The following is a 19,389-nucleotide window of genomic DNA, read 5'->3' as shown; positions in this document are numbered from 1 at the left end:
CAAAGGAAAATCTTGAAAATGGACGATCTTGATAATGTGTTGCAAGATGCATTATTTCAGGGGTTCAAAATCTTTTTTTTTTCTTTTTTTTATATTCATATATCTCGATGTCAAGATGATCAATTAGAGGGTTTTTAATATTAAAACAACCTTTTCCTATGGATTTTTGAGCTCCATGTTTAATAGTACATTTTAAGGTTGCAACCTTAGGTAAACTTTTTTTTTTTTTTCAAATATAGTTTATGCGAGTATATTCAGGTCGGGTAAGTTGGCCTCAAGCTCGACCATCCCAATAAAGTACGACTTGGACCCAGACTCAAACCTACTAGACTCAAAGTCAAGCTAGACCTAGACCCAGCCTATCATGTTTCTCTTTAATTCTTGCGACCTTATATAAACCTTTTTCTTTGTTGTAAGTAGTTTATACCAGTATATTCAAGTCGGGTCAGTTGGCCTCAAGCTGGACCAGACCAACACAGTAGGACATGGACCCAGACTCAAAGCTAGTCAAGTCAAAGTCAAGCCAGTCCAGTCATCATGTGTATCTTTAATTCTATATTTTAATGTTACAACTATATATAAACTTTTTCCCTTTCTTTTTTTTTTATTTTTTTATTTGTTTTATTTTTTATTTTTTTTTGTAGTTTATACCAATAGATTCAGGTCGAGTTAGTTGGCCTCAAGCTAGACCAGTCCAACACAATAGGACCTGGACCCAGACTCAAACTTAGTTGGATCAAAGTCAACCTGGACCTAGACCCAGCCTGTCTTGTGTATTATCTGGGCCCAGACTAGGACCCGGATCCAGTCCGGTCGACCCGTCTGATCCACGTGTAGAACCCAATTGCCACGCCTGACTACTTAAGAGTCCTGGTTTGTGTCCCCCAATTAGATCTGCCGTTATCCAAGATCAACTCAGAAGCCTTCTGCGGTAACTATTTTCATTTTTTTATTATTATTTTTCCTTCACAACTCTCTCGGTGAGGTTGTCGTTCCCTTCAAACAATTTTTCCAGCAGTTTCAGAGGAAGCGATCTTCTTCTTGTCCACAAATGACTGCACTCTTGAAACTTGTTCTGCTTTTTTCCTTGTGCGTGGCTTCAACCTCGGCTCTTTCAGGAGCCGATTCTAATGGTACCACTGTATATGACATTCTCTCGCAATTCGGCTTGCCCATAGGGCTTCTTCCTAGCAGCGTCAAGGGTTTTTCGCTCTCTAATGATGGATCTTTTGTTGTCGAATTGGAGAAGCCCTGCTACCTTCAATTCGATTATCTCGTCTATTACGACAAGAAAATCACGGGCACTCTCGGATATGGGAGCATCTCTAACTTGGACGGCATCGAAGTCAAGAGTCTCTTCTTCTGGTTCGACGTTGATGGGATCAAGGTCGATCTGCCCCCTTCTGATTACATCTACTTCGAGGTTGGCTTGATCACGAAGAAGCTCGATATCACGCAGTTTCAGAAAGTTCAGTCTTGCCGGGCCAAAGGTTGTCGGAAGTCGATGATTGTACAGGTCTTGCTTCTACTCTCTCTCTCTCTCTCTCTCATTCTCTTGATCGCTATCTTTGTGCTTCTGAATCTTTTAAGAAGTTGCATTTCGTGAAGTTTCCTTCACTTTCATGATAAGTTCGGTGATTTTATGTCCTGTGAATTCTGCTTCATTAGGTGATTGTGAAGTTTTTAGATTGCCATTATATTATTTTCTCTCGCCATATTTTATCTTTTAGTATCGAAGATTGTGCTTCTGAGATGTTTTTGACTTTCACGAATGGCTAACTAGCGTGTTTACCTCACCTGCATGATGAATTTGGTGATTGTCTTGAAATTGCCCCATTAAATACATCCAATATATTTATGTTTGAATTAGGAATTAAGTTCTACCTGTAACTTGCTGCAAGATTGTATACATTGTACTGGACTGATTGTATTTTGGCAAAGACTGATTTAATTTTTTATCACTTTGGCTAGTTTTGGCGGTAGGCATCCATATCAATGGTAGTATCCTACCAATCAACCATATAAATAAATAAGTAAATGAATAACTAAACAGTGCACGTTCGTGGCCTTGAGCTTGTGTTTTCTGCTAGTTTGACATGTTATGACTAAACTGGGTGGTTTTGACGTGATATGCTGCTCTGATATGTCAGTCAGATGCCTATTGCTTCTTTTCTTTTCTTTTTTTCTTTTATCGGTTCCTTTAGTGGATATATTTGTGTTTAAATAAACTTGCAAAAATGATAACTTATAAAATATATTTCTAAGGTGAAACCCTTTCTCACTGCCTTGGATGGTTAACTACCATTTCTTTGACCTCAAATAAAGAAGTTGTGATCAAACAAAACCAAAGATCCACTAATTCTACAAGATAGAGAATGAACAGGAAATTGTTGTGAAAGTTACGCATTTCAACAACTGAAGCGCAATGATTTATACTAAAATAACAACCTGCAATTCAATGGATGAAGTGCGATCGGTATTTCATGCATAATTGAGAATTTCCACTGAAATCTCCCTAAGTTGAAAAAGTTATCTGCAGTTTTGTGAACCATATTGCCTCCATAGATGTTTGGGTTTCTTCTTAGCATGTAAGACTGCATATTAGTCGCGCGGTTGATCAGTTAATATGTCATCTGCTTATAGAGGAGCTGCATTTTAGCAAATTCATAAATTAGTTGTGAATTTCTTTGACTCCCACTTCCAGGACCCTAATGCTATCTTTGTTGGTTCTCCATTCAAAGCTAGAAGTGGGAGTCAAAGAAGGTGACAACATTGTTGAACCTTTTCCTGGAGCTCTTGTTTGATACTGATGGTCTTAAAGCTCTGTACTAGTTATCTTTGGTATTGGAATTGGAATTCATGAACTTTTTCCTTGTTGAAATTGGAATTAATTGTCTTTGGTAATTTTGTCATACACAAGGATTTATGTTTGTTTTGTCTAATTTGTTTGGATTGATGAAAGATCTTTGTTTTGTCTAATTTGTTTGGATTGATGAAAGATCACCAGAAGTTTGCTTAAATGTTGCTTGGGCAGTGTTTAAGGTGGACAAAATCCCTAAAGCAGATATTTCATACATAGGCGGTGCATAGTGATCTGCTTTAGGGATCTTTCCTATATGGGTGGTGCATCATGATCTGCTTTTGAGCACCTTTTGCACATAGCTGCTTTAAGCATGTTCGGCTTTGGTCCTTTTCATACATGGGTGTCACTTCACACATAGCGGGTTTAACCTTGTTATTCTCGTTCACTTGTTAATCATCACAGTAATCTCTTCCTCCATTCAAATTTTACTAAGTTGATTTCATGTTGGCACAATTGGGAATAGATCTTCATCATCTATATAATTATTTTCATCGGCCTTATCGGACAGCTTAATTCTATCAGTCCAATGTTCAAGAAGGCGGATGTGGGTGCCCAAACACAAAGGCAGCCTGCATAGTGGGGAGGGGCAGATCCTTGTGGATTGTTGGACCCCCCACACCTCCCCCTTTTTATTGTTTATAGAATTGACATTTTTTTATGTAACAAGTAAGTTTTATATATAATATATTGTTCAGAAGTACAAATCAAACATAAACATACATGATTTTAGACTGTAAATGGAATAGTCAAAACTCAAAAGCAACATTAAACGATGAAAGGAACTCGAGATGTCCATTAAATCTCTCAAGTCACAAGTCACGACAGATACTCATAAGTCATAAAAAAAAAAAAAAATCCAATCAGACAATCAAAAGCCATAAACTACAAAAAGTAGTCTTCTTCACCCCACAAATATGGTGAACTCAATTATGAGGTTGAGTTTCATCATCACTAGCAACATGAGGTCGACATTTGACATCCAGTGCCCCTGAATCTGATGATGATGCCAAGCCATCATCAACAAAGTCATCGTCCTCCACATAAAAACCTTATTATGTTGTCTCCTCTTCGTCTGCATCCTCCTCCTCCTCTTCGTCTGCACCTTCTTCTTCCCCTTCCCCTTTCCCTTTTCCTGGGCCAGATCTGTTTCCTTTCTCTGCATTTGGGATCTAGTAGCTCTCATAGGGCCCGATGCTAAACCAGCCACCTCTTGCACTTGGGTCCATGTCAAGCTCCCTCCTTCGAATACATTTCAAAAATATTAAAATATATCAACCTTCTTGAAATGGAATCAACATCTGCTCAAACCGGAAAGTTTTGGTTTCCAAATCTCTTTTACAACCACTATAAGCCTAAAAAAGATTGGGGGTGGGTATCCTTTAATTTCGGGAGCCTACAAGAAGGTTGAAAAAAATTTTGATCTCTTTACAAACCTTCAAATCTTATTTTTTTCAAGGTTTCTAAACATCATTAAAAACGCTTTTTGGGGGCAAGAATGAACCCCAAAGCCCTTTCCCACCTTTTAAGGGGGGGAAACAACAAATTTACCCAATGGCCTAGGGACATTTTCTGCCCTCGGTCTCGATTGGTCAAGGCGGCGCCTAGGTACCCGTCTTTTATGCCGCATAGGTGAGCACCTTGGGCGCCTAGCGGGTGCCTAGATGCACCCGCCTAGAGCATACCGCCTAGTCCACGCTGTGGTAGTTTGAGAAAATGGCTGCCTTGGCGGCAAGGTGGCCAAATTTTTGTTCGTTGTCTCTATCTATCTTATAGGGGAGGATTTTCTTAAAATTAATTTGATAATTCCATTTTAGAATCCAAGGTATATGTTTTTTAACCATATAGTAAAGTACTTCATCTTGATTAGGAGTCAGTTTTGTATGAACATAATCCTGGAGTTTAGGAGGAAATAGTAGTTGTTATTGCTCCAATCGTGTACCACCACTGTAGAAGCCAATTTCGAACAACCTGGTTATATGAGTCCGAAAATATAAGGGACCATGTGTGGCTAAACATTTTATTTATTTTGCATAAATAAATATGATTCCATGCATCTTTATAATCATAATAGTTAGATAAGATCTATAATTTTGGGGTGGTTCTTCATTAAACCTTTGCAGAAGAGTAGTTTTTCACCCTATTCTTCTAGGGATATAAACTTGTTCATGATCATTTTTGAAAATTCATATTCATTTGATTATCCTCTAAATTGGTAATTTTCAATATAATTTTGGGGTGGTTTTACCCAAATATTCGTTGCTAGGTTTTCATCCGTGAGACTATTACTTAAGTCTTCATTTTCTTGAGTGAAAGCTGATAAGAGTGCCTCCTTTTATGAGTTATTCTTGGGGCTTGTTCTGATCGAGTTTTTTGAAATGACATGCTGTATTGGGCTGTATTTTCCATTTATGCCTTGCAAATGCTCCCTGGTTAGTAAATTTGTCAAAGAATTTTGATTTCCAATTACAAATTCTATCAAATTAAAATACAAATAATATTCCATCTAGCAAAGATTTGTTTACTTTTTCTACTATTTCTTAGGGAAAAGATGTATACCTCCCTCTCTATATTTGTTATCCTAAATAAACCGTCGGTCACCCATGGAAAGTCCACATTCCCCCTTTAAGTTAAAAGAAAAGGATGTTTAATCCTTCCTTACCTTTTTTATTGTCCAAATTACATCATTGACCCATTTTTATTTTTTTAATAACTCTATCATATAAATAAATTTTGGGATGCCTTTTTTAACCTGCTTGTGAGGTTCACGAGATGAGAGAGAGAGAGAGAGAGAGAGTTGGGTCCAAGGAAGGTGATGTACGAAAAAAAGGTGGGAAATTGAATTCTCCTTTTTCCTGAACCTCAAACAAATAAAAATCAGCAATTATAGAAAAAAGGCATGACTGTAAATCAAGCCAAGAAATGATAGCTTTCTTCTTTCCTAAAATAAAAATCATTCCAATAACATAAGCATCCCAAAATTTGGTATCTAACCTTTTACATGCCTACAAAAGCCTAAAATTAACTTGAGATCCAAGCAAACATTTAAGACTCTAAAATGCTGCTAAATAATACTTAAATTCTAGAAATATCCTTGCAAACAGTAACACGTGAATGATACCCTTGAACAGTACCTATGAACACTAACCAGTGAATAGTAAATAAAAAATATAAAAAATTTCTAGAATGTCAAAAAAACTTAAAAACCCAAGAAATAGGCCCGAAAACTAAAAGTAAAAAATGTATTTTGAAATTAGACAAAAATTAAGAATTAAAATAACTTTGTCCTATATCAGAAGGTTGAGAGAGAGCGAGAGGGTCATGGGTGAGGGAGAGATGGTGGAGTTTTTCTAGAGTTTGGATGATAGGATCATTAGAAAAATAAAACGATAAATATCATAATTTGGACAATGTAAAAGGTGGAGAGAGGGTTAAACATCTTTTTCTTTGAACTTGAGGGCGGGTCTATGGGCTGTCCATGGACTTGAGGGTTTATCAATTTGTGTAATATCCAGTTCTTTATTTTGACAAATTCTATCAAACTCAAATATAGATAATATTGCTTGCAATCTAGCAAAGATTTGTTTAGATGCTAGATTTTTAAGATCTTATTATAATATCTCTCTCTATTATTATTATATCAAATATACCCTGACATTCATGGAAAGTCCACGTGCCCCCTTTAAGTTACAAAAAATGGATGTTTAAACCCCTCCTTACCTTTTTTTATTGTCCAAATTACAATATTTATGTTTTTTCTTTTTTCTTATAACCCGAACATATAAAAAAATGGCCTTTAAATCCCTCCTTACCTTTTTTATTGTCCAAATTATAACATTTACCCTATTTCTAGTTTCTTATAACCCGATCATATAAATGAAAAACGGGATGCCTCTTTTAACCTACTTGTGAGGTTCATGAGATCAGAGGGAGAGATTGGGATCCTAAGGAGGTTTAGACACAGAGAGAGATAGAGAGAGAACGAGGGGTTCATGGGTTAGATAGAGAGGGAGCAGCTTTTCCAAGGTTTGGATGATTAGGTCATTAGAAATATAAAAAGGATAAATTTTGTAATTCGGACAATGAAAAAGGTGGAGAGGGGATTAATGTCTTTTTCTTTTAACTTGTGGGGGATCCGTGAGCTTTCCATGGATTGAGGGTTTATTTGGGATTATAATTACAAAGAGGGCGTTCTGTGTTTTCCCCCCATACTTCCTTTGCAAACTTACAATCTATCCTAATGAGAAAAATTTTAATTTAGCATGTCACTTTGAAATTTAAATATGTACCTTACTATAGATAAAATTTCTTTTGTGATGTTGTAATATTTCTGTTGTGCTGGATTTCATATTCCTGAAGTAAATCTTTCCGATTTGTGTTTTAATATTCCGACATAACCTTCAACAGAGGCATCAATTTCAATTATTTTAAAGGCTTAAGGATCAAGAATAGATAGTCATGGAAGGCATTTTACTCTTTGTTTTATCTTGTGAACTGATAGAGTCATCTGATTTGACCACTCTTGAGGGTTTAAAAGTTTTCTATTTTGTGCCAAATGATTATAATATGACGCATGATTCAAGCATCTTAAAATCTTTGTGGCAGTTTTTTGTTTATTATTTTACCGAGAAATTTTCAGTAGAAGTGATTGCTTTATCAAGTGGTAGGTTTGTTCTTAGATAGATCATATTTTCTAAAAATATAGTATTTACTTGAAATATTCTTATTTTCCTTAGCAGGCACTACTGGACCATGAGTTTTAATCTCATTATAACATAAATAGTGATGTTTCCAATGTTTGATAATTTTATACAAGACTAAAACATCATCAATATAAATGATAAAAGAATCTTGGAATGTTGAAAATATATCATTCATTATATTTTAGAATTCTGATAGAGCATTTTTTAATTGAAAAGGCATAACATTCCATTCTCAATGTACAAAAGGTGTGGTAAAATCAGTTTTATAATGATCAGATTCTTTAATTTGTATTTGCCAAACAATTGATTTCATGTCAAATTTAGAAAACACTTTGGCTTGTTGTATTCTAGAAATAAGATCTTGTCTGTTGTATACATTTTAATACCTTATTTTAGGGTTTGTAGTTCTTGTCTGTTGTATCAATCTTACCTTATTTGAGGATTTGTAATTGACTACTAATCTTGTACTCCTTGCTAATTTTGCTTTGTTTTCTACCAAAATGTGTCAATTGCTTTTCTGATTGAGTTCTTTTGTGATAATTATTTGATTTCTTTTTCACAAATTTCTCAGACTCTATGATTAATTTATATAGATTTAACTTTTGTTAGAGTTTTATCTTAGTAAATCCTTCTGTATAGGCGATAAAATGAGAGAGAGTAGACTTAGGTGGGCTGGCCATGTGTGGCGCCGATCAAGTACAACACCTGTTAGGAGGTGTGAGTTAGATCAAGTGGGATGACTTAAAAGGGCAAGGGGTGGACCCAAAAGGGCGTGGTTGAAGTAGTTTGGAAAGATATGGGGACTTATGGCCTCATCGAGGGTATGACCTTTAATAGAGCAGAATGGCGGATCAGGAGTCGTGTAACCAACCCCAATTAATTGGGAAAAGGCTATGAGGATGATGAAGTCCTGTTGTATAGGGTAATTTTACTTCATGTTTTTCTCTATGCTAAAAGGCATTAGGAGTATCTACACAGGCTTCTTTAATTAATAAATCTTTGAAGGATCTAGTTTTTTAATGTAGATCATCATTATTGTCTAGTCTTTCTTTGTCTTGTGAATTTTTACAGATAACTTTAATTCATTAAAAATTATGTCTTACTATGCGAGTTAGTTATGATTTATCACAAAAAAAAAACGTGACCTCGTTTTGTCCTATTTTCCCATGAATTCCTTTATTATCTATTGTAAAAGACTGAATCAAGGACAAAAAGGGAATTTCTAATATTATCACTCGTTGAAGGTCTTTAGCAAGAACAAAATCTGTTTGTACACAACCTATTTTATAGATTTGCTGTAAATAATCTTTGATTACTTTTTTTCAAACATTTAGGAGGTATTAATTCTTATTTTATACAATCAAAATCCACAAATCTATCATGGCCAACATTTCAAAACCTAGATCTATCTACCCCATATCCTTGTTGGATTGACAGATCGTCGATTAGGATCAGTCCCGAATCGGCAATCCAAAAAAATTATCATCATCAGAGTCTTATCCCAACCATTTGGGTCGGCTGCATGAATCTTGTTCTACTTTTTTTCTCTTTCAAGGACCATACGCTCAGTAAGACCATGAGTCCCCATATCTTTTCTCATCACTTTCATCAATGTTTTTTTGGGCCTTTTTCTTGTCCTTTTAGAGCCTTCCACTTGAACCAAATCACACCCGCAAACTGATGTTGTATTGGATTTGCGTTGCACATGGCTAGCCAACCTAAATCTATTTTCCTTCATCTTATTCCCTATTGGAGCCACTCCTAAGTTCCCTCGGATACATTCATTCCGGATTCTATTCTTTTTTGTCTTGCCACTCATCTATCTCAACATTCTCCTCTCTGCTACACTCATCTTATGGGTATGATGTCTCTCGAGCGCTCAATATTTCATCCCGTAAAGCAAAGCTGGCCTCACAATTGTCGTGTAGAACTTCCCCTTTAGCTTCATTGGTATGCGATGATCGCATGAAACTCCGGTTGCACATCTCCATTTCGTTCACCTAGCTCTAATTCTATGTGCGACATCTTCTTCAATCTCTCCATTTCTTGGATTATTGACCCACTCAGAAAAATTTTAAAAATAAAAATAATAAAAATTTTAAAATAAGGTTGTGTGGCGGGAGTTAGGGGAGACCAGATGAAAACACTAAATAAGCTTTAAAAAAAAAAACACGAAAGGGCGTGTTTTAGGGAGGACCGGGGCGGTAGTAATATCTTCCCAGAACCAGTTTTGAAACACTGGTCAGGGCTATAGGTGTTGGAATAAAATTTTAAATTTTTAGTGTTATAAGAGAGTGCCGTCTTTGAATTCTATATTTAACTTTATTAAGAAAAGTTCTATTTTATTTTTCTTTTGAAATAGAGAGCTGTTTTCCAAAATTTTAATTCATTGTTTCAATTTTTTTTTTCTTCCTTAGTTTCATTGGTTTCTCTCTTTAGATCTCCAATAGTCATCTCTTTTTTTTTTTGGTTTCTTATATTTAGTCATTTAAATATTTCTTTAAAAATCATAGAATTGGGTGTTTTTCTTTTGATAGGAGTCTTTAGGTTGGTTATTTTTTCAAACTCTTATTTTAGTATCTTAGTTTTACTATTTGAATCAATTTGACTATCAAAGATTTTTGTTATTGTGTCTTGTTTAGAATTTAGTACATTTATACGGGAACATGCTTTATTTGGTTCTTCTTCATAGTCTGTTTTGGATGATTATTCATTATTTGATATTGTTGATTCTTCACTAGATGTTTCTATTTGAACATTGTTGGCTTGTTTTTTATTTTTTAGGAAGCATATATTTGCATAATGTCCCTTTTTTTTACATTACAGCTAATTGGAGTCTTTTTTTACTTTTCTTGGATTTTCGTTTTTTTTAGTATAGCTGGTTTTTCTATAAGGTTTTTATCACAAGTTTTTATTTTAATTCTTTTTTTTTTTATCTTTAGCAGTTATTTGAGTTAATCCAATTGGTAACAAAAATCTCCTAGATCTTGTTTATTAATAATCTTTTTTTTTCTTCAACTGCTAGTTTAATATCCTTACATAAATTTAATCCTACTCATTGATCCTTTTAATTAATTTGGCATCAATAAGAGAACAATAAGCTAATAATCATTCTCGTCCTAGTCTATAAGGTCTAATCTTTTCAGCAACTGAATGAGGCAATCCAGAGAGAAATTTTTCTTTCCATAGATCAATATTACCAGCATTTAGAATAAATAGTTGGGCAAAATATTTATATATTGTAAGAACAAATATCTTTATACCATGTAAAATGAGACAGAGTTGGGCACTTCATATTTATTATTAATTCTCTAGTTTTCTCTTCTATGTCTTCAGTTCTACCTATAAAGTGGTAGAGGATTATTATCATTAAAGTTGGTTCAACATCTTGAATAGCTTGCCTTTCTTATCCTTGATTGGCTGTCCATTTGTTCCTTGGCGAACATGAGTTAGTATGGCTTGCCTTTCTTCTTTTGTGAAATAGTGATCCCACCAACCTTTAAGTTGAACCCTTAGGCTATAATTCAAGCTATCTTGTGATTTGTGTTATTTTTAATTATACAGGCATTTGAAAATGTTGTCATGTTTCCAGATATATTAAGGATTTGATATTCTAATAGGCCATCTATATTTCATTCTAAGATTGAGTCTCCCCCAAAATGCTTTGGTCATAATATCTCCTAGGTTTAAGTTATTAAGTTTCTTTTTCTGAGAAGGCTTAACTTTTTTTCCTCTTCTGACTCTTTGTCAAAATATTCTTCTTCTAAAGGATATTCACATTCAGATTTTGAGGCAGGATGATCCTCCACTAGAACATTAATTTGTTGATTTTTATTATTTTTTAGTGATAGTTGCGAAAATTGTTCTGTTTTAGAGTCATAATCTTCTGAAATTTTTAAAGAAGCTTTTATCAAGTTACTTTCTTTAGTTATTTGAGATATAGCTGGTAAGGGCTTTCATCTGAAACTTCTAAGGGGTTTTATAATAGGATTTTTTTTGTTGAAAGATTTATTTTCTCTTTTTTGTGAAATTATCAGTTCAATAGATTCTTCTCTAAAAATGTTTAATAGCATTTCTAATCTGTATGTTTGAGATCCTATTGATTGCAATTATATATTAGTATAATTTTGTTTTTCTGCTATCTCTATATTAGTATAATTTTGTTTTTCTGCTATATCTGGAATACCTTCGTTTTTGGTATTGTCTCTGAAAAGTATAGCTAATGCATTATTTTCTTGAGTTATTATTCCACTTCCATTTGGCAGGCGTATAGATTCAATTACTTGGTGCTCACTAATTGGCCATATTCTAATGGGGTTTTGGATGGTATTTATATATAATTGTTCCATATAATAGTTTCCATACCAATTAAAAGCATACATGACATTGTAACTTCGTCTGAAATTCATAATATTCTTCTTGAATTTGATCTCTTTGAGCCTTCGAATGTTTTTTAAAAGCTTTCTTTCTTTTTTTCTTTATTTATTTTTAAATAAAATTCTATTCGTAATACGTTCTTGTCTAACTAGAATTTTGTAATAACGTTTACAGAATTTTCATCTGAAATTCGAGACGAGCTATATACTGAATAACTAGTGCCTATTATTTTATGGTTTTTGGCATCTAATATAGGTTTTCTTGAGTTATTATCTAATATAGATTTTCTTCAGTTAAAGTCTTTTTCTTCAAGTAGGTTGTTTCTGAAAGATATATCTACTTCACCTTTAGGGGATTCTACAATGGTTTCTATATTGGATCTTTGTAAAGGTTGCTCTTTGCCATGTAGTGTTCTAGGTTTTAATTTTTATTTCTTTTGTTATTTTACATCTCTCCATTTTATTTGTCTTGAGGATTATCAAATTATTGTGTATATTAGATTCAAATAATTTTGTATAACCTTTTGTACCAATTGACTTATTTTTAGGATTTAATGTATTTAAAATCTTATAATATGTGTTATATATAATTGCAAGATTTTTTTTATCCTTCTAATACCTAAGTTTCTATGGTTAGAGTTAATCCTTTTAATAAAGGATGATAATCTAAAGCTATCATTAATTTTACATAGCAGTTAAAATATAGTGGACCATCATGAAGGCCAAATTCTTTTATACCTATCAAAGAATTGTGAAAATTTATCCTGAAAACAAGCTAGAACAGATGCTCGTAGTCCTTACTTAACTAAAGGGACTATAGCTATCTTAAATACCCTTATATGTAGATAGTTATAGTTTCTTTTTTCCTTTAATACATCATTATCATCTGAGCTATATCGCAACTATTTGGGGTTCGTCTTTTTCCTTTAGTATATCTGTCAAAAATAGGGATTAATGTTTGATTATTTATTGATGAAATAATCTTTCTTTAGTTTTAATGGTACTTTTAATCAAAAAATCAACGGTACCTATTTTGTAGTTTTGTCAGGTTTATTCTGGTAATTCCAATTATTTAACATTTCTTGTGATTCAAAATTTACTTCTTCTGAGTTATTAAATCTTTATCTAGATCTTATGATAAGCTATGGATATATTATCCATGACGACTTTATGAAGACAAGCCTGAAATACCATGTCCTGCTTATAGTTAACCTACTACGTCCTACTTAACAAAGTCTTTCAACAGTGCACACGTTCTATAAAAACCCAAGCCCTGAAACTTATGTAATGGGCATACCAGAACTCACCTACTGTCAGGTTTTAAACCACTGAGTAATTTCCAGATAATTACATATCTAAAAATGTTTATGTGTTCGTCCATGTATGAAATGTTTATTTACTTAGTTTTTGGAGAGGAAATGTTACTTTGGAAGCATTCTAAGCATGCTAGAGGCCAAAAAAAACCTACTAAAAACATCTTACCGGTATCATTATTTTTTTCTTTTGTTTTTTTTTTTGAAAGAAGAAAACTGACCGATCCCCACATTTGTACATATAAAAATTTATACATCAAAATATGAAAAACTATTGATTTATTGAATTTTTTGAGAGTAACTACAGAAATACGCTGAGTATGCTAAAGGCATCAAAACCCACAGAAAAGCATATCTGATTTGAAAAACCAACAAGTGATGCGAGATATATACGTGAAGAAAGTTTTTTTTATGGGTATGATTTATATAAGGTATCAACCTTAAATAATCAGAGTAAGGCACACACCTGCCAGAAGATGCAATTCTTGGTTCCAGGAACCTCTATGATGGCCTGGGGATCTATTTCCACCCCTAGTTATGTGACTTGAAGCTCAAAAAATGGTGTAGATCGAGGAGATCTATGACCACTTGAAAATCTTGTAAATGTATAATCTAAATAATGTGTTACAAGATGCGCTATTTTTAGGACTTGAAATCCTTTTTTTTCACATCTATACATCTCAAGGTCAAGATGATCAATTGAAAAGTTTTCTATCATAGGGAACAACCTCTTTCGGTAGGTTTTTGAGGTGCACCAAAATTCTATAGTATAAGATGACACCTACTTAAACTTTTGCATTTTTTATACATCAATACATGAAAGGTGCTGATTGACTGAAATTTTTTGGAGGAAATACTGCTTTTGAAACACTCTTACGCATGCTAGAGGCATAAAAAAATATACAAAAACATCTCATTGGCAGATTCCCACATGTATAAATATAACAAAAAATAAATAAAAATCTATAGTCATGAAATGGTTTTAAAAAAAATTCTTAGTGATTTGTTTGAGAGAATGCAACAAAAAGACAAGATCAAAGAAAGTACAAAAGATCTAGTGAAATTAGTCCGAAGTAAATTTGTTTATATGCATTTAAAATGAAAAAAATGAAAGCCATTTTCCCTTACCCAAAGTTTTAATGTCGATCCTGCCAAATATATGATTGGTGTGAATTGAGGCCTCCAATCTCTGTAGTAGATTATCAAATGCTCCCAATTTAATTTGATATTCGAAATCTCAGATTTATGATATTTTGGGGATTTTTTTTGGTTTAAAATCAAAGGTATGAATCTGATAGAGGGCACAAAATAAGGCCTAGGTGCAAATGTTTGGAGTCTTTGGAGCTTTGCATGGACAAGAAAGAGGTGGAGGAGGAGGAGGAGGAGGGAGGGGGGAGGGGGGGGGTGGGGGTGTTGTTGGATTTCCCACCCCGCTTTTATTTCCTGTTGGACTTGTTCCCAACTTGAGGACTCACCGAAATCCGGCTTAAAACCTCTTGAGTCACTTTTAGGACTTGGGTGGTTTGATTGATATGCTGGACCCCTCCAGAACTGGCAAACTACCATTCCATTTGACTTACTGGAATCCCAATTGGACTCGGGGAAATTTGAAACACTAGCTGCATTTCTTAGAATGATTTGAACCATTCCAATGAGTCTCCATTTAGTGGCATACTTTCCAAGTGGCCAATTTTTAATTAGTCCAGAATCAGCTTCGGTCCATAATTTAATGCAACTAAACACTGTGTGAATTTCAGCACAATTTTGTTTTTCTCTTAGAACCCTGCAGAGTGAGGAGGCTCCAGTTATCAAAAGCAGCCTTCTCATTTGTTGACGAACCATTTGTTTAAACTGGTTTTACCCAGCTAGCCCCAGGGTGATGCTTGACATTTTGGGCTGTGTAATTGGTGTATTCTCTCTCAGAAGGAGATTTATTGCCTTAATAGGACTAGATGGTCCATTGACATCTTCCACATTGTTCAAAGTATTGATCCACCAAATAAGTTTTCTGAGGATGTAGCAGTTTTGCTAAAACATGGGTATTATGTTCTTTCAATGGACTTGAAGACCTATGGGAATCGTTAACACAGTAAAGTGCAGGGAGTTTCCTATGTCCAAATGGACTGGATACACCTCTCCATTTCTCTATCCTGATTCCAAACTGTCATGCATGGATTTACTGATGTTGAATCTAGCCATTGCTGATTTCCATGTAACTTTAGGAGATGCTCATTTCCACATTACAGCTCGTATACATTTCCTGTTATCTTGGTGTTCGAGATCCACCCTCGAATTAGCATATAATGCGATATTCAATCGCTTATAAGTATTTGACATATTCTTCCTGTTCAATTCAAACAAAACCAAAATTATAATATTTTCTCAGAAGAGTACGGCAAATAACTGAGTGAAAATGTGCTAATCAATTGAGGAGACACAGAGTCGATTGAATTCTCTTGAATGGTTTTTAAAACTGCTTCATTTGAAATGTGTTATGTATGGATCTTCTTTGAAGCATTTCAAGCTTTGAAAAGAATTCAGTGACTGCCATTTGCAGATTGGAACGTTTCCGTAGTGTCAAAAACTTCTAAATGAGTTACATAGATTTTATTTTATTTTTTATTTTGTGCATTGCAAACTTCAAGAAAAAGTTAAGGGGCTCCTTGTTGGATGTTTTGTGTACAGACGATGAGATCTTTGTATATTCACATTGTCCTATAACCATGCAAAACCTGATCTTATGCCTTTGGGTTCTTAAACCACAGAATCAATTTTGAGAGGCTATGTCTTCTTTCGGTCAGATTTGTTGGATGTCAGTTTAGTATTCAAAATTTACTGGATGTTTTTGCTTTTGATGTTTAATCTGACCTTGAATGCCATGAACAGAGTTGATTCTTTCAAATCCTACATTTAATCATCAATGTTTTTTTTCCTTTACTTCTTGTTGATCCAATCATATGTAGATATTAGTGATGGCAATATGATTGTTTGCAAGGAAATATATACTTATGGTTACCATGACATTTACAATGGGTTAAGACATTCTGAACTTGAATAGGTCTGGACTAGAGGCAACCAGGACATCATGGAAGCCTGTTTCCAGTTTCTGGGAAGGGTGTTTTCCCATAGAAATATCATACTTAGTATTCTCTTTAATTGCGTTTCTGTTATTGGGAATACTTTTTATTCTTATCTGGTATTTACTTAATGAAATTCAAACAATAAATCTTCTGAAACAATGAAACATGCATTAGCCCATTAAGTGACAAAATCAAAATCAGTCCTTGTAGACTGGGTTTTGCAAGCTTGTTATTGTATAGATGTTTATTCCAATTTTGCAAAATGCAGCTAGTAGTCTCTGATTTTCATATCGCTTACTATAGTCTTAGGTCTTATTCCACAAGGCTACAGATTGTCATGCTGCGTCTTGCATACTTTCTGCTATTGATATCCATTTGACTGATCTAATTCGTTTGACTGATTCTTGTTCCTTTTGCAGCTGCCACATCCTACGCGAGAAATAACGATGCTGCTCACTGATTGAGGTCCATTTCAGGCTCTCTAATGGCAGATCAAACTGTATTTGAGGCCTCTTAAACAGTAATTGGATCGCATGCTCCGCTATGGTTTTTATAATCACAAGTTATCTCAGTAGTTTATACTCATGTTCACCATTGTGAAGCCCACTTTTAGTCTGTATTTCTTGTATAACCCATCCCTTGACTTATTTACAGCAAATTGCCTCCAGTTTGTATCGTTGAGATATGGTTGTGTGCAAACAATTGTAAGTGTCTATTATTAGTGCCGGAGCGTGTCATTGATGTTTGACAATCCTTCATGCATCTATATCTAAATCAACACTTATTAGTGAGCGTTCTTGATCTTCATATATTTCCCTTATATGTATGCTTTATTGGTTTGTATCCTATTCAAGTATTTGGGTTTTCTACAATTTGCTAGCACTTCTTCAACCATCCAATGCCAACATTGGATGGTTGGAAAATGCCTTTCCTCATCTCAATGTCCATTAATTTGTTCTTCTTATAGACTTTGGGTGGTCGATACCCCCCAAAGTCTTTGGTTGACATCTGGCAGTCGGGGAGGAGCTAGAAAACTGGAGGGAGCCCAAATGCTATAGCAAAATACTCAAATTATTTTTCCTTTTAATGTGCTTTCAATAAGGTTGATTAGCAATCATGCACTCCAGCCATGATCTGAAATGTTGGAGTTTTGTTCAAATTATTGACATTCCATGAAATACTGAATACCCATCTTTTGAATTGTTGCTGGTGTGCAGCTAGGGCTGGCAATCAGGGCAACTCGACCGGCAGACCCGGCAGGTCAACCCTACTTGGGTCTGGCTTTAAGTCCCAGTCCTAGTCCAAAAGTCAGGTTGCCACCCAACCCACGTGGACCCAAGAGTTTGCCACCTAATCCAAACAATTTGGTGTATTTAAGATACACAAGTTTGGTGTGATTGTAGTCTTTGGCTGTCCATTCAAGGCACCTTGAGATTGGAGTTTTGACCTTTTCGACCGGCAGACCCTGCAGGTCAACCCTACTTGGGTCTGGCTTTAAGTCCCAGTCCTTATCCAAAAGTCAGGTTGCCACCCAACCCACGTGGACCCAAGAGTTTGCCACCTAATCCAAACAATTTGGTGTATGTAAGATACACAAGTTTGGTGTGATTGTAGTCTTTGGCTGTCCATTCAAGGCACCTTGAGATTGGAGTTTTACCTTTTCACGCCAGGTTACCTCTTGATTAGGTCAAGGCTTTATTTTCTAAAATGCCTTTTTATTCTTTTAAGTTTATTTTTGGAAAGAAAAATAATTCTTCCTTTTTGTCTTGCTGACATCAGACATCAGATGTAGCAAGTTTCCCTCCAACTATCCACCTGAAAAACTTTGGTCCAGGGCCTTTCCACTTTAACCATTGTCTCTCTCTCCTACCGAAAACATTAAGGCCCTCTCTGCCAAAAACACCCGCCATTTAACATCCCCCCCGCCCCCCCCCCCCCCCCCCCCCGGGTCCTACCCTTTTACTGTAATGTTCATAGCCTCAGATATGAGAGAGCTTTGGCCTTTCTACTGCCTTTTGTAGTGTGCGGTTGTTTAAAGGGAATCTCTACAGAAGCTCTGAACCCACCTTCTCTTCTTCCTTCTCTTCTTCATCTTCATCTTCATCCTCTTCATTTGAGCAACACCACTTACTGCCACAAGTTTTCATATCTCCTTTTGGTTATAACTCAGTTTTCTTGTATCAATTTCTGTTGTTATGTTTCTTTTTGTCGTCTTTGTCCATTAGCTGTAGCTTCCCAAAAAATCTCATTTTCCGATAACGTAAAGGCCCAAAGATTAACAACGTTCTCTAGCTCTTCATATTTGACAACCTGATATTTGTTTTCATCAATAGCCTTAATCAATGCGTGCGTCTGTCCATCAGTTTTCAAAATGTAAAATGGTGAAAGCTAGCTCGAGATCAGAGAATCTTGTAAAGTCATGAATTGTATGGGATGAGAAATTCTTAGTTGAGTTTTACATTGAGAGAGAAGGGAGGGGTGGCTCGGGATACAAGTCAGGGAGGAGAAAGAGGAGAGAGTTGTGTTTTAGCAGAGAGAGAGAGAGAGATAGAGAGAGAGAGAGAAACGACAGGTGCAAATAGAAGCTTATGGTAAGCTCTTGTTTAAGCAAGAAAGGCAGAAAATGAGAAATATTCAATTTTATTCACTTAAAATAAACTTTAGCATATAAAAGGAAATTTTAGAGAATTAAGCCTCTTTGACCTGCTGAGGAGGTTATCCATGGGCATAAACAACCTTGAAGTATTTTTCTATGTTCAAGAGGAAGGTTTCCAAGTCCCTGACACTCCTCGCTCCCTCAATCACTTTGCACTTGAGTACTCGAACCCACAACAGCTCAAGAAAAACTTGGTGATCTATTCAATGTCCTCTTCATAAGACTGAACTCCTTGATCAATATCTTGAGGTTCTTCTTGAACATGTCTTTGAGTACAACAAAAATAGCCTTTAGGTCTCCCATCCAAGTTTTCTATGCACTAATTTGCTGCTCTTGGGTAGCCACAAGTCTGTCAAGCTATGAAGTGAGAGTCACAACACTCTTCTACAAGGCAATGACTC

At 35.1% G+C, this 19,389-nt stretch overlaps 1 protein-coding gene across 1 annotated transcript; it reads left to right on the top strand.

The window, feature by feature from the left end:
• Positions 1-890: 890 nt before the first annotated feature.
• Positions 891-17,125, top strand: LOC18432601 (uncharacterized). The gene is made up of 2 exons (XM_011624482.3): positions 891-1,516; positions 16,752-17,125. The coding sequence occupies exons 1-2, from the start codon at positions 1,052-1,054 to the stop codon at positions 16,794-16,796; spliced, it is 510 nt and encodes a 169-aa protein (XP_011622784.1). The 5' UTR covers positions 891-1,051; the 3' UTR covers positions 16,797-17,125.
• The last annotated feature ends 2,264 nt before the right edge of the window (positions 17,126-19,389 follow it).

The sequence above is a fragment of the Amborella trichopoda genome, chromosome 3 (genome assembly GCF_054954075.1).
Source record: "Amborella trichopoda isolate Santa Cruz 75 chromosome 3, AtrichopodaSantaCruz75HAP2 v2.0, whole genome shotgun sequence".
Lineage (NCBI taxonomy): Eukaryota > Viridiplantae > Streptophyta > Magnoliopsida > Amborellales > Amborellaceae > Amborella > Amborella trichopoda.
Note: the sequence above shows the minus strand (reverse complement) of the source record. Positions and strands in the feature narration are given on the sequence as shown.

Bases quoted from the DNA above. Each gene is read 5' to 3' on its own strand.
- LOC18432601 (XM_011624482.3), top strand. From the start codon at position 1,052: ATGACTGCACTCTTGAAACTTGTTCTGCTTTTTTCCTTGTGCGTGGCT. The intron at 1,517-16,751 runs GTCTTGCTTCTA...TTCCTTTTGCAG, and splicing joins GGAAGTCGATGATTGTACAG to CTGCCACATCCTACGCGAGA.